The sequence below is a fragment of the Thamnophis sirtalis genome, unplaced genomic scaffold (assembly GCF_051295495.1).
Source record: "Thamnophis sirtalis isolate CommonGarterSnake01/CBP01778 unplaced genomic scaffold, rThaSir2_p1.2 scaffold_8, whole genome shotgun sequence".
NCBI classification, from domain to species: Eukaryota; Metazoa; Chordata; class Lepidosauria; order Squamata; family Natricidae; genus Thamnophis; species Thamnophis sirtalis.
The window spans coordinates 72164184-72177076 of NW_028261388.1; the positions used below are offsets into that span (position 1 = coordinate 72164184).

Below are 12893 nucleotides of genomic sequence, written 5' to 3' on the forward strand. Positions count from 1 at the left end.
TTCCTTGAGTTTTTGGGAGGGCGAAAATGCCCTCCCCTGGGCTCCGGAGGCCCTCCCTGAAGTCTCCTGGTGCCAAAAACGGAGTATGGTGGCCCCCCAAAATCAGCTGGCTGGTGGGAAGTGTGCATGCATGCGTGGGGTGTGTCCGTGCAGCAAAACCAGAATTAAATACCAGTTTCTGGCAAAAAAAAATGGAAATCATGGTAATGTGATTATAAAATGGTGAAAACACCCCTAAATGTGGGCCAAATGCCCAAAACGTAATCACGTGGCTGTCAGGGAGGCAGTTGTCAGAACTTTAAAGCCAGTAGTTTTGAGGAGGACAATTATAATTTCAAAGGTTTGTAAGGAGCTCGGTGGAGGTCATAAGTCAAGAACTAGCTGTAGTTACAGCCATTAAAATGAAAAAGGCAATCTAGGCTGAACCCAATACATTATGAAGACCTAGAAAATAGACACATTCGCAGTTTGGAGGCAGAACATTCTCCATTTGCAATTTGAATTTCATTTAGTATATACATTAGCCAGCTGTATGGTATGGTGGTTATAATTGATGTAGGTAACATATTTTGCTTACAGATAACATGAAAATTTAGCTACAGATGTTAGGTTAACACATGTTTCACAATTTATGGCAGTGTAATACTTGGTAAGGTAAGGCAGTAAAACATAGGTCAAGGTTAGGCATATTTGATATCTAAATGTATTGTAATATCACCAGTCTTCGTGTTACCTTGCTTTATAGTCCCAATTTCCAAACATTGGCATTAGGCTCTGTTTGTTAATGCTCTGTTTTGTCAATTAGGCTTGGTTCTAGTTGCTGCCTGCTTCTAAGAAGTCTATTTTTGTTGAGGCTGGGACTCAGATTCATCAGAACTAGGTTCAGTAATATTGTTCCTCTCCACAGCTATTGAGCCCAGCTTCTTTCTATACTCTGCACAAGATCACTTTCTCTTTAGTCTTCTAGTGTAGCTTTGAAGCATCATTGTCACAAGCAAAATTCTTTGGACAGTTTGTTCAGTTATGGGGAGAAGATTGGTGTAATGGATGATTCATGCCATCTCTTGTGAGAGGGAGCTAACAATTTACCTGAAATGATGTACTTCTTAGTGATCAGATAGTTACATATTTGAACAGATGGCATCTGGGTGAGCTTGGCATTTTGATCTAAATCTTGGGTTCCACCACAAAAGCGCGTAGGACAAAATCGCGCTCGACAAAAGCGCGCTGTGACGTCATCACAGCGCGACGAAAAAGATCGAAAAAATGTAAAAATAAAGCTAAAACCTTCCCCTAACCCCCCCAAACCTAACCCTAACCCTAACCCTAACCCTAACTCTTAACCTAACCCTAAACCTAACCCTAAACCTAACCGTTAAAGTAACGAAAAACGTAACGCTAACCCTTATCCTAACCCTAACGCTAACGCTAACGCTCTAAAGCTAACCCTAACCCTTAACCTAACCCTAACCCTAACCCTAAGCCTAACCCTTACCTTTATGTGAATCGGCTTGCTTTAATTTAATTTTTATTAATTTTTATTTGAATTTTTCGATCTTTTTCGTCGCGCTGTGATGACGTCAAAGGCGCGATTTTGTCGATCGCGCTTTTGCCGTCCGCGCTTTTGACGGGTCACGAAATCTTGGAGATTGTATCTTTGTTGCTTAGATGAGATAGTATCTATTTTTTCCCAGGAGTTCTATGTCAACTTGTATTAGGCTGCAGGAATGGATTGAAAGATGTGGTCTGCTGATTCTAATTGATGGACATTGTGGTGCCCAAGATAGAGGTTTTCTTTGTTTTGGGGATAGCCCTGATCACAGAGATACATTTTACTACATTGTGAATATTGTTGTGTGGTTGGGAATGGAAACTGTTTTCTAGAACCTTTGTTTGTAGGTATGCATATTATGGCTCATCTTTGGATACCACTTTAGTCAACATGTCATTCAACACCTATTTTGAAGAGATCACCATCTTCAATCTTTGGAAAGTTCTTTAATTTCTGCATATGAGAAATTTCTAGCAGTTCTAGAGCACTTTATCAAGTTTGTTGTCTATCCCAGGCTGAATCCAGGGCTCTCTCTGGATCATTTCAAAAGGTTGCCTTGATCATTTCTGGTGGATTTGTGTCCCAGCCATTTTATGAAAAGGTTAAGTTGGATGCCAGGAAGTGGGATTAATAGAAGCTGCACCTCCAGGTTCTGTGGAGGATCACTGAATTTCGTAAGTCCCAAAGTCATAAGTTCTCACCTAGCTAAAACGTATCTAGATAAGCTAACGTTTTCCTCATGTATACTGGAATATACTGGAATCTTCCCAAAGACAGTCTCAAAAATGATACTATTAAACTAAGATGCTGTAAACAACCTTCATATCAGGATGAACTAAAAAGGGCTGACTAAAGATAGGACAAATATGTGGAATGGCAGAAGACTACCTTTTTAAAAAAACACTAAACTGTAAGAAAAGTGGCTCAAAGAAAATATCAGTGAAGCAAATTGACAAGCTATTATCTAATTTGAAACAAAATACCTAGAAAACATGAAAATCCATTATAAGAAGTGTCCTATGTCCAGTGACATTCCTAGGTCTCCAAGGTTAGCCTGGTCCAAACACTTGCTAAAAGAATGAAGAAGTTAACTGGCAAGGTCAGGTGTGCTTGTAAATTCTCTGTTTGATCTGAGACCTTCGTCAAGATCTGTGAGTTGTGGTTTGGAAGACATTAGGTGGGCATGCTTATTCCAACATATTTTCTTGATCCATCTGAGTATGTAGGAGTTATAGCTTGCAGTTATAAACCTTTGTATAATGTTTGAAAGTTACTGGGTGGGCTTTCCATCAAGGACAACAATGGTTATAGAATTGAATCAGTGTAATAACACATCCCTATGAGGCAAGTTTGCTTTAGCCAGCTCCTCGGGGAGAAGAAGGTTATATAGTGTATCTGAGTGCTTCAGTTCCTACTGTGACTTGAACAGCAGCCATGTCAGCTTCTGCTTTGCTGTTGCTTCAGCTGCCATTGAAACGGGGAGGGAGGGCATATTATTTGGGTGGGGTTACTTATTGTGCTGGAGGAAGATTCTGGAGATCTTTGGATGGACGTGGATGTTTCCCACCTGGAAAGGGCGTTGGTACTTACCTGATACGCCTCTTCTCATAGTGGGGGGAGGAGTATCCAGGATGGGTTTGACCTTATCCTCTCGTGATTGGTTTGAGTCAGATAAGCTCTTTGGGCTCCGCCCCCTGGCAGTGAGCATGCCCAGTTTTATGACGAAGAACTCTCTCCGACTCGTTGCATCATTCACTCCAGACTCTTGATTCAGTTTTTTTTTTGCTTTTATTGTCTTCCAACATCAATAATTAAATAACAATATAAACAATGAACATAACACTTAGTTGTACAAACATAGTCAGGGAGGGACTGGATACTCCTCCCCCCACTATGAGAAGAGGCGTATCAGGTAAGTACCAACGCCCTTTCTCCATAGTGAGGGGGGAGGAGTATCCAGGATGGGACGTACCAAAGCCTGCACGTCCCTAGGGAGGGAGATCCCTGAGGCCATATGTCCCCCTCTCAGGCCTGTTGAGGCACGGGTCCTGCCCTGTGAACCGCCTGCAACACCCTGCGGCCGAACGAGGCCTCTGCCGAGGCAAAGGAGTCCAACTTATAGTTCCTAACAAAGGGAGAGGGGGAAGCCCACGTGGCTGCCCTGCAGATTTCGGCCAGGGATGCTTGTGTGGCCCAGGCCGTGGATGTGGCAGCACTCCGTGTGGAGTGGGCTGTGATATGATTTGGTGTCTGTAACCCCTGCGATTGGTAAGCAGTGGCAATGCAGGTTCGCAACCACCTGCCGATAGTGGTGGAAGTTACCTTATTACCCAGGGATCCTGGTTGGAAGGAGACAAACAGGGCTTCGGATTTCCTGTTTGGCCTGGTTCTCCTGAGGTAAATCCTCAGAGCCCTCCTAACGTCCAGAGTGTGCCACTTCCTCTCCAATGGGTGAGAAGGGTCTGGACAGAAGTTGGGCAAAATCAGTTCCTGGGCCCGATGGAAGCAGGAGCACACCTTGGGAATGAAGGATGGATCCAGCCGTAACACCACCCTATCTTGGTGAAAGACACAGAGATCCTCCCTGGTGGACAGCGCCTGCAGTTCGGATATCCGCCTGGCGGAAGTGATGGCCACCAGGAAAGCCACCTTCAGGGTCAGGAACTTAAGGGAAACTGTTTGTAATGGCTCAAATGGGGCGCCCGTTAGAGCGTCCAATACCCTGTGTAAATCCCAGGAAGGGTACCTGTGTACCGTAGGTGGTCTGAGGTTGGAGGCCCCCTTAAGGAATTGCCTGACCATGGGGTGGTGCGTCAGGCTCTGGTTTCTGCCACACAGGAGAACTGATGAGATGGCTGAGACCTGTCTCCTAATTGTGTTAGGAGCTAACCCTCTATCCAGGCCCGCCTGGAGGAAGTCCAGAACCTGAGGCACCGTAGCCTGGATGGGGTTGAACCCCCGGGAGTTGCACCAAGAGTCAAAGGCCCGCCAAGTGGAGCCATAGATGCGCTCTGTGGAGGGCCTGCGGGCGGCCTGGATAGTCCTTATCACCCTGGGGGAGAAGAGGTCTTTCCTCAGGATGCTCCGCTCAACCGCCAAGCGGTCAACTGGAGCCATTGAGGATCCGGGTGCTCCAGCGCCCCCTGGCTGAGGGAGATCCTCTCCTGGGGAATTCTCCAGGGCCTCTCCACTGACAGAGACTGGAGATCTGCAAACCAAGGCCTCCGGGGCCAATGAGGAGCCAACAGAACCACTTCCGCCCCCTCCTGAAGGATCTTCCGTATGACCCTGGGAATCAGGGGCAAGGGAGGAAAGGCATACAAAAGACCCCTGGGCCATGAGCTCCGCAGAGCGTCCGTCCCTTCCGCCCCCCGTGTCCGGTACCTGGAGAAGAACCTCGGGAGCTGAGTGTTGAGGGGAGTGGCGAACAGATCGACTTCCGGGCGCCCGAAGCGCTCGGCCACCTCCTCGAATATCGCAGGCTGTAGCCTCCACTCTGAGTTGTCCACCTCGGCCCGGCTGAGCCAGTCGGCCCTGGTGTTGTCCACCCCCGCTATGTGTTCTGCCCTCAAAGACCGGAGGTTCCTTTCGGCCCACTGACCCAGACGTTTGGCCTCCTTCATGAGGGCCCTTGATCTTGTCCCCCCCTGTCTGTTTATGTGAGCCTTGGTGGTGATATTGTCTGTGAGGACTAATATGTGCTGGCCCCTGACCGAATTCTGGAACCGTAACAGAGCCAGGCGGACCGCCCTGAGCTCCAACCAGTTTATGTTGTGAGTCCCTTCCGCCTGAGTCCACTCTCCTTGCGCCATCTGAGCCAGCAGATGGGCACCCCACCCACTCAGACTGGCGTCCGTCGTTACCGTCAAGCGGTCTGGTGTCCAGAAGGTTTCGCCCTTTGTGATCGCTGGGGATGTCCACCAAGCCAGGGAGCGGGAGACGTCTAGCGGGAGAAGTACCTTGGTCTGCGAACAGCTCGTGCGTCTTCGCTGGAACGGCAAGAGGAACCATTGGAGATCTCTGGTGTGGAGGCGAGCCCACGGGACGATGCCAATGGCGGAGACCATGGTGCCTAGTAGTTTAGACAGAGTGGCTAGGGACACCTTGCGCTTCCTGGCTATCGAGGAGGCTAGCTGTCTAAGCGCTATCTGTCTGTCGGGTGACAGGAAGACCATGCCCGCCTGGGTGTCTATTCTGGCTCCTAGGTGAATCAGACTAGTAGAGGGGTGGAGGTGACTCTTGGCTAGGTTCACTGTAAACCCATGGTCCCTCAGGACTGTCATGGTGATGTCTAGGTCTTGCAGAGCGCCCCTAAAGGAAGATGACTGCAGGAGCAGATCATCCAGGTAACATTGGATGCGCACCGGGACCTGTCTCAGGTGCGCTGCCAGCGCTGCCATTACCTTTGTGAATACCCTCGGGGCCGAAGACAGCCCGAAGGGGAGGGCCCGGTACTGATAGTGATGACCCATGTAGCAGAACCTGAGGTACCTACGGTGATCCTGGGCAATGGGGATGTGCAGATAGGCCTCAGTGAGGTCTATGGAAGTGAGAAAGTCTCCTTGTCTAACCCCCTCCAAGATAGAGTGTAGGGAGTGCATCTTGAACCTCCTATAGCGAATGGAACGGTTCAGGCGTTTCAAGTCAAGGATCGCTCTCCAGCCCCCAGAGGCCTTGGGGATGACAAACAGGATGGAATAGTGCCCCTGACCCTGTTGCTCTGGAGGCACTGGCTGGATCGCCCGGATCTCCAACAGGTGTTGGATGGCTTCCTGCATCAGCAGCCTCCGGGTCGGGTTCTTAGAAACCGGACATATCCGGAAGAAGCTCGGGGGACTGGAAAGAAATTCGAGTGAAAGGCCATGCCTGATGGTCTTCTGCACCCATCTGTCAGAGGAGGTGAGGTCCCAGCGGTCAGCGAAGTGCGCTAAGCACCCCCCAATGGGGAGAGTGCTGGACCTAGCTTTAATATTTGCGGAAGGAGCGCCCCCCTCCGCCTCCTCCGCCCCCTCGAAAGGGCCGCTTCTGTTGCCTGCCTCTTTGCTGTCTGTCTGGGTACCTCTGTCTAGCAGGGAATCCCCCTTGATACTGCCTGCCTCCTGAGAAACCTGCCTCTGACCCCCTAAGGAAGTCCTGACCCCGAAAGAAGGAACCAGAGTCCTGACCCCGGGAGTAGGAGCGTCTGGGGTATGGAGTTGACCTGAAGCTGCCTTTCTTCTGGGCAGTGGCGAGGACCTTCCTCTTGTCCTTGTTCTCAACCAGGAACCGGTCCAGAGCCGAGCCAAAGAGGGAGTCCCCTGTGAAGGGGGCTGAAGCCAGGCGCCACTTGTGACGAACCTCCACCTGCCACTGTCGAAGCCACAGCAGCCTGCGTGATGCCACCGACGATGCGATCGCCCTGGAAGCGAATCTGGCTGCAGCCAGGGTGGCATCCGATGAGAACTGGATGGCCGCTGCCAGCCTGTTGATGTCCTGATGTGACCGGGCATCTGCTATGGGGGTGCGTTGCTGTAGCTCCTGCAGCCACAGCAAGGAAGATCTGATGATGAAAGAGGCTGTGGTGGATGCTTTCACCGCCCAGGCCGCTGCTAAATGGCCCCTCTGCAAGGTGAGGTCTGCCTTCTTGTCCTCCGCCTTCAAGGCATCCTCTGGCTCCCCAGGCATGTTGGTGGATGTATGAAGAGCCACGATTGGATCATCTATGGTGGGCTGTGCAAGTAGCTTAGCCAGCTCTTGGTCCACATTGAAGAACATCCTGTCTGAAGAGGAGGGTGATGGGCCCTTTGTAGGAGATGCCCATTGGCGCCTTATCAGGCCTAGGAAGGTCTTGGGCGTAGGAACAGTGTCTGCCTCGATGGCCTGCTCATCAAAGATGTTCTCTGCTGAGAGGCCCTGGCGTTGGGGTGTGGCCTCCGCTGCTCTGTTGCCTAGCTTGACCGTTGCCTTGGCCTTGAAGAGCAGGGACTCAAACAGTGAGGGCTGGAACAACCCAGTGAATGTGGGTTTAGGAGGAGGCATGCCTTCATCCTCTGATAGCTTGAGTTCTCTGATCTCGCCTTCCTCACTTTCATTGTCACTGTCCTCCTGGGATGAATCTGAGGAGCTGTGAATCTCTTCCTCCTGGGCCTCTGGGAATTCAGGGGCCCTGGGGGTGGGGGGGAGGGGGGCCCCCTGAGGCTGTGGCTGCTGGAATGCTGCAGCCATGTATTGCTGAAAAGCCTGCATCATTAATTCTTGGAAGTTGGGGGCTCCTGTGGGAGGCGCTGGGTTGGGGCTGAAGCCCCCCTGAGCAGGGGGGGGGCTGCCCAAAAGGGGAAAGCCAGTAGGCAAGGCTGCCCCCACAGTAGGGGTGATAGGGGATTGCCACCCCTGAGTGGAGCCCCAAAGCCCCGAGGTGTCTATAGGGATCCTTGTTGGCAGGGCTGGATTCTCCCCTGAGCCTCCGCTGGATAAGGGAGTGCCTGAATTTTCCCCCCCTTTGCCTGGGGCGTTCTGATGGCTGGCTGCTTGGTTGCAAAGTCTCTCTAAAGCCTTATGCCTCCTCCGCTCGTATTTAGAGGGCTTGGGGGGCTTGTGACCCCTCCCTTCCTCTGGATCTGCCCTGGGGGAAAGGTGCTTGGTTTTGCATTTAGCCTTTCCTCTTCCCCCCCCTCCTCGGGCAGTCTCTGGGGAAGCCACTGACCTGGGTGCTTGTTCTTCTGCCCCTCCGGTGGGGCTGCAGTCCCTGCTTGCAACTGCCTGGGATTCTCCTTCCTGGTAGTTGCTGGGCGCCGCCATTTTGGACCACGTGGGTCCTCCCGGCTTCAAAATGGCGCCGACCGGCTTGCAAAGGGGCGCGAAATTTAAAAGTGCCTGAAGCGAGGCTTGAGCTCCTGAGAGCTTGCCACGTGCGCTCCCAGCCGGATTCTCTTCCTCCTGCCTCTCCTCCGATGCCGCTGTGGCCAGGAACAGCTTCTTCGGCTTCCTCACGATCCTCTGGCCACGTGGAGGCAGCGCGGGCGCTCCAGGGCGTTTGAAAGCCCTGGTTCCTCGCTCAACCCTTGAGGGGAGCAACGGAGCGCTCCAGCGACTTACAAGCCTCAGCGGTTGGGGCTGCCTGCTAGAGGCTTTTGCCCTTTCTCCTGCTGCCTGGTCAAGCTCCTCACTGAGAGACTTCGGATCTCCTCAGTGTCCAGGGCAGCCTGCCGCCCCAGGGGGGCTAGTGGCAGTTCCAATCTTGCAGGAGGAGGCTGTGTATAAAGCAGGGAGGCAAACTCGACGGATCCAAATGAATTTCCTAGTAAATTCCTGGAGCTCTCGAATGAGCAACTTCTCACGAAGGTTTTGAGTCAGAAAACTGGGCATGCTCACTGCCAGGGGGCGGAGCCCAAAGAGCTTATCTGACTCAAACCAATCACGAGAGGATAAGGTCAAACCCATCCTGGATACTCCTCCCCCCTCACTATGGAGAATAACGGCACCGACATTCCATCTTCGTGATGTCTTTTGAAGTTATCTCACACCTGACACTTGAAGGACTTATGATTGGACTAGGCCTATGATGCCAGGGGGGAGTGGAATGGGCTATTCTATATATCAACTGCTTTCACGCCTAATTAACCAGACTTTGCTACGCAACCGCTCTTTAGCCATTTTTAATTAGTAAAAGTACATTTGATTTTCTACAAATGAAATCTCGTGGTCTTCTTTCCTAATTATTAAATGGAGAGGTGCTGACAAGCTCCTTCTCTTCTTTTAGTATAACTAGTTTGTTGATATTTTAGCCACTTTTAATTTCACATGAGCTTTTTATTTTCTTCAGCTGCCTTTAATTTGGTCTGTGTTACATCTTATTCTGGCATGTTGGTTCCAACTCTTCCATTCTTTTAGCAAACAAGTTTTTGAGCAGCAACTGCTTCTCCTCTAATTAGGTCATTAACAACAAGTGTAGTGTTACTCAAGCTTGATGACTTTAGCCAGTTTCATTTGCTTGAACCTGTAGCCTTTTCTAGTTCAAGTGTTTCCCTGGGATTAGAAGTCAGTATACTCTGTCTTTGGGTTAGTCGCTGGAATGCTTTTGAGAGACTTGGTTTTCTGAACTCATTCATTACCTGGGGGAGCCATTGTCTGGGGTTTCTGTTCAGTCTGTCCATTAAAGGGCATCTAGATTGCCATTCAGTCTGTGATGCTTAATAGCAGGAAGAGTTTTGAAAAGGTTATGATAGTTTGGCTGCAGTATCACGTTCTCGTCCTCTATATGCTTTAATGACTCATCAAAGGATTTTTTAAACTGTGCTGATACTAGCTTAAAGCCATATACTGCAATTTTATAGAGTAGAAATACTATTGATTTCTGCCTGAAAGTGTTAAGGATTTTTTAGAAGGAATTAGTTTGGCAACTTTACATTAAATCTACCTTGCCTCTTTTTCATTAAGAGTGCGCAGGCCCTGCTCCTAATACTGGGTTCCATTTCCATCAACTATAGCCAATATGGACAATGACCAAAGAAGATGGGAATCATGGCACAACAACATCTGCAAAGGCCTACTTCTTTTTAACATTACATGTAGTTCTTGAGTTATGACCATTTGATTAACAATTCGGAACTATGATGGCCTGGGAAAGGATGCCTTAAAACCAATAAGGCACCCTTATTGTAAAACATTGCGCTACCAGTCTTGCAGTCATGTGACTGCAATCTGGGTGGTCGACAATCTGTTCATACTTATTACCAGTTGCCTCACAATCATGTGATTGCCATTTGTAATCTTCTCTGACATCTTACTGGGGCAGGTTGCAAGCTGTTCCTGGGTCCTGAGAGGACTCTTGCTCTGGAGGCTGGCTGAAAAGTTCAGATTCAGATTCAGATTTAATTTATTTGTATGCCGCCCTTCTCCGGGAGGGACTCAGGGCGGCGAACAACTCAAAAGGGGAAAGGGGATACAAACACAATACATATAATTAAAATACACAAGAGTCATACGGCCATACAAGTCGAGAGGGGAGGGGAACTCATCAACCCCAGGCCTGCCGGCACAGCCAGGTTTTGAAGTCTGCCTCCTTAGGGGAGTTGAATGCTTTCGGCAGGGTGGAAAAACAACAACTGAAATCCTGAAGCTTTTGGCTTGCTTCCTGCACCCTGCTGAAGGAGTTCTGTGGATGGAGGAAGCTGAACTCCTTCAACAGGCAGCTCTTTCAACCAGCCCCCCAAGACAAGAGGGAGCTGAAATATAATTGGAGAGCAGAGTCAGTATAGTAAAATGAGAGGTGTGGGGTGGGTTTCAATCTGGTAGAGTACGACCTAGGAGACTTGGTACAGGCCATGCATTAATGTCTCTTCACTCAGGGGCTGAAAATCCTGCTTGGATTTTGGTATGGAGGATTTTCAGCTCAGGAATACAGCCTCCTAGGATTCCTAATTTGATTGCCTGACGATAACAACCAGGTGTGCCAGTATTACAGTCATTTTAGTGAAGCCTCACGGCAGTCATGTGACATCTGCTTAACAACCACTTAGCTCAATGACAGATTCAGTTCCCAGTTGTAGTTGTAAGTCAGTAATTACCTGTTCTTTTACAAACACACTGTATAAAGATGATTTACAAAAACAGTAAAACACTGTATCAATAATTTGATAACACAGATAACAAGATTTGTGCTCTTTGACTATCTTAATTTGAAATTATTATGTGTGCTTGAGGCCCAGTAATGCCATCACAGTGGCCATGTAGGCTTGAGATCCATTACTATGGTATTACTACTTAATTCACTGCAATTGTTCTCTCTCACACATAGGTTATTTCTGACATGAAGAACAACAATATTTACTTGTTATGTTTATATTTTCTTTAGGGATGTATAAAACACTGAGGGCACAAAATGAAAAATGAATTTCAGGTTATAGGTGAATTGTTTAGCAATCGGAGCACACCATTTAGTTATTAAGTAATCATTAAGAGAAAGTGCAACAATCTATTAATTTTTGTAAGTTCTCTGGGGAACATTTTTTGATTAGGAGTTAAGTAAATCCATTCTTTAAATAATAACTGCATGAACAATGTTTTGAAATTATTATCCCCATGAGAAAGTTGGCTGGATGATTTTGGACCAATCACTTTCTTTCAACTCACATCACCTCTTTTGATTGTTGTGGAAAAAATAGGAACTCGGAGTGTTAGCTATGTTTTCTGCTTTGACTTATGCATATATAATAAAAAGGTGAGATAAAAATTAATAATTTGAATAATTAATTAGTAAGGCATGTAGAAAATAGCAGAAGAGTTGACATTTAAATGGCTTTATTGCATTTATTTATGCAGGAAATGTATATCAAACCTGAATTTCACAAAGTCATAATTGGGAAGATAAAGAAGGTAGATCACTCAAATATTTTAATTTTCCTTACATTGAGAGAGTATTGTACTGTGATGTTTGAGGCAAAAAAATGGTAATATCTATAACTTTACATTGTTACGCTGAGCATCGTTGATCCGCCAACTGCAAATCTGCTAGTAGCAGTGTCTATCATGAATTGTTTTATTTTACCAAGAAATCAGCTATGGTCTACTTTATCAAATGCCTTATTGAAATCTAAATGTGTTATATCCACAGAATTTCCTTGATCACTAATTTATTTGCTTTATTAACGTGTGCTGGCTTCAATTAATCACTTCCAAATAAATATTCCCTTGTGGAATAGATATTATTTTGTAATTCCGAATTTTATAAGTCTGTATATCCCAGAAGTCAACTTGACAGCAAGTTGTTTTATTTCAACTGGCCTGAAGGTTTGGGTGACAAAACTTTATTTGGTCAGAAGTGTATATCAGAACTGTATATCTGAAGTGACATACAGTAATTTTTCTTAGTTTAGTTTTGGGAAAAATATTGTTTAAAATTTTATTGTCACCGTCCAAAAATGATAAATGCAGAATTCTTATACAGGGGTTATCACCTTTTATTAGTTATTCTCTTGAGAGTAGTATCTTGTGAAAGTGGACAGAGGTATTCAATTGATTATGCATCAAAACTTTAATAATATTGTATGAGAAATTAATGTAAGATATCAGTTGTCTTCATCTAGAGCCGTGATGGCAAACCTATAGCACGTGTGTCAGAGGTGGCCTGCAGAGCCGTCACCAGCTGCTCTTCTGGGTTCCGTCATGTACATGCAAGCTAGCCAGCTGGTCCGGTGCACATGCGCACTGGTCAGCTGCACTCTTCTGGGTTCCAGCTGGTCTTTGCGCAAAGACCAGCTGGCTGGCGCGCAGGCATGGCGCAACAGAATTCAGAAGAGCAGCTGGCCCAGAACTCTCTTCAGGTCCGGTGCTCCAGTGCGTGCTCCAGTTTTGGTACTCAGTG

General features: G+C 47.7%; 2 protein-coding genes across 3 annotated transcripts in view; one reads left to right on the plus strand and one right to left on the minus strand.

The window, feature by feature from the left end:
• Positions 1 to 12893, plus strand: part of KIZ (kizuna centrosomal protein) — a 78630-nt gene that overhangs the window by 4810 nt on the left and 60927 nt on the right. The window lies entirely within an intron of this gene.
• LOC148044488 (uncharacterized) lies at positions 6383 to 8567 on the minus strand. Its single transcript, XM_087721900.1, has one exon. It carries the CDS (start codon positions 8327 to 8329, stop codon positions 6518 to 6520), a length of 1812 nt encoding a protein of 603 aa, XP_087578026.1. The 5' UTR covers positions 8330 to 8567; the 3' UTR covers positions 6383 to 6517.

What these genes read in the sequence shown, in the direction of transcription:
- LOC148044488 (XM_087721900.1), bottom strand. Translation starts at nt 8,329, where the DNA reads ATGGCGGCGCCCAGCAACTACCAGGAAGGAGAATCCCAGGCAGTTGCA.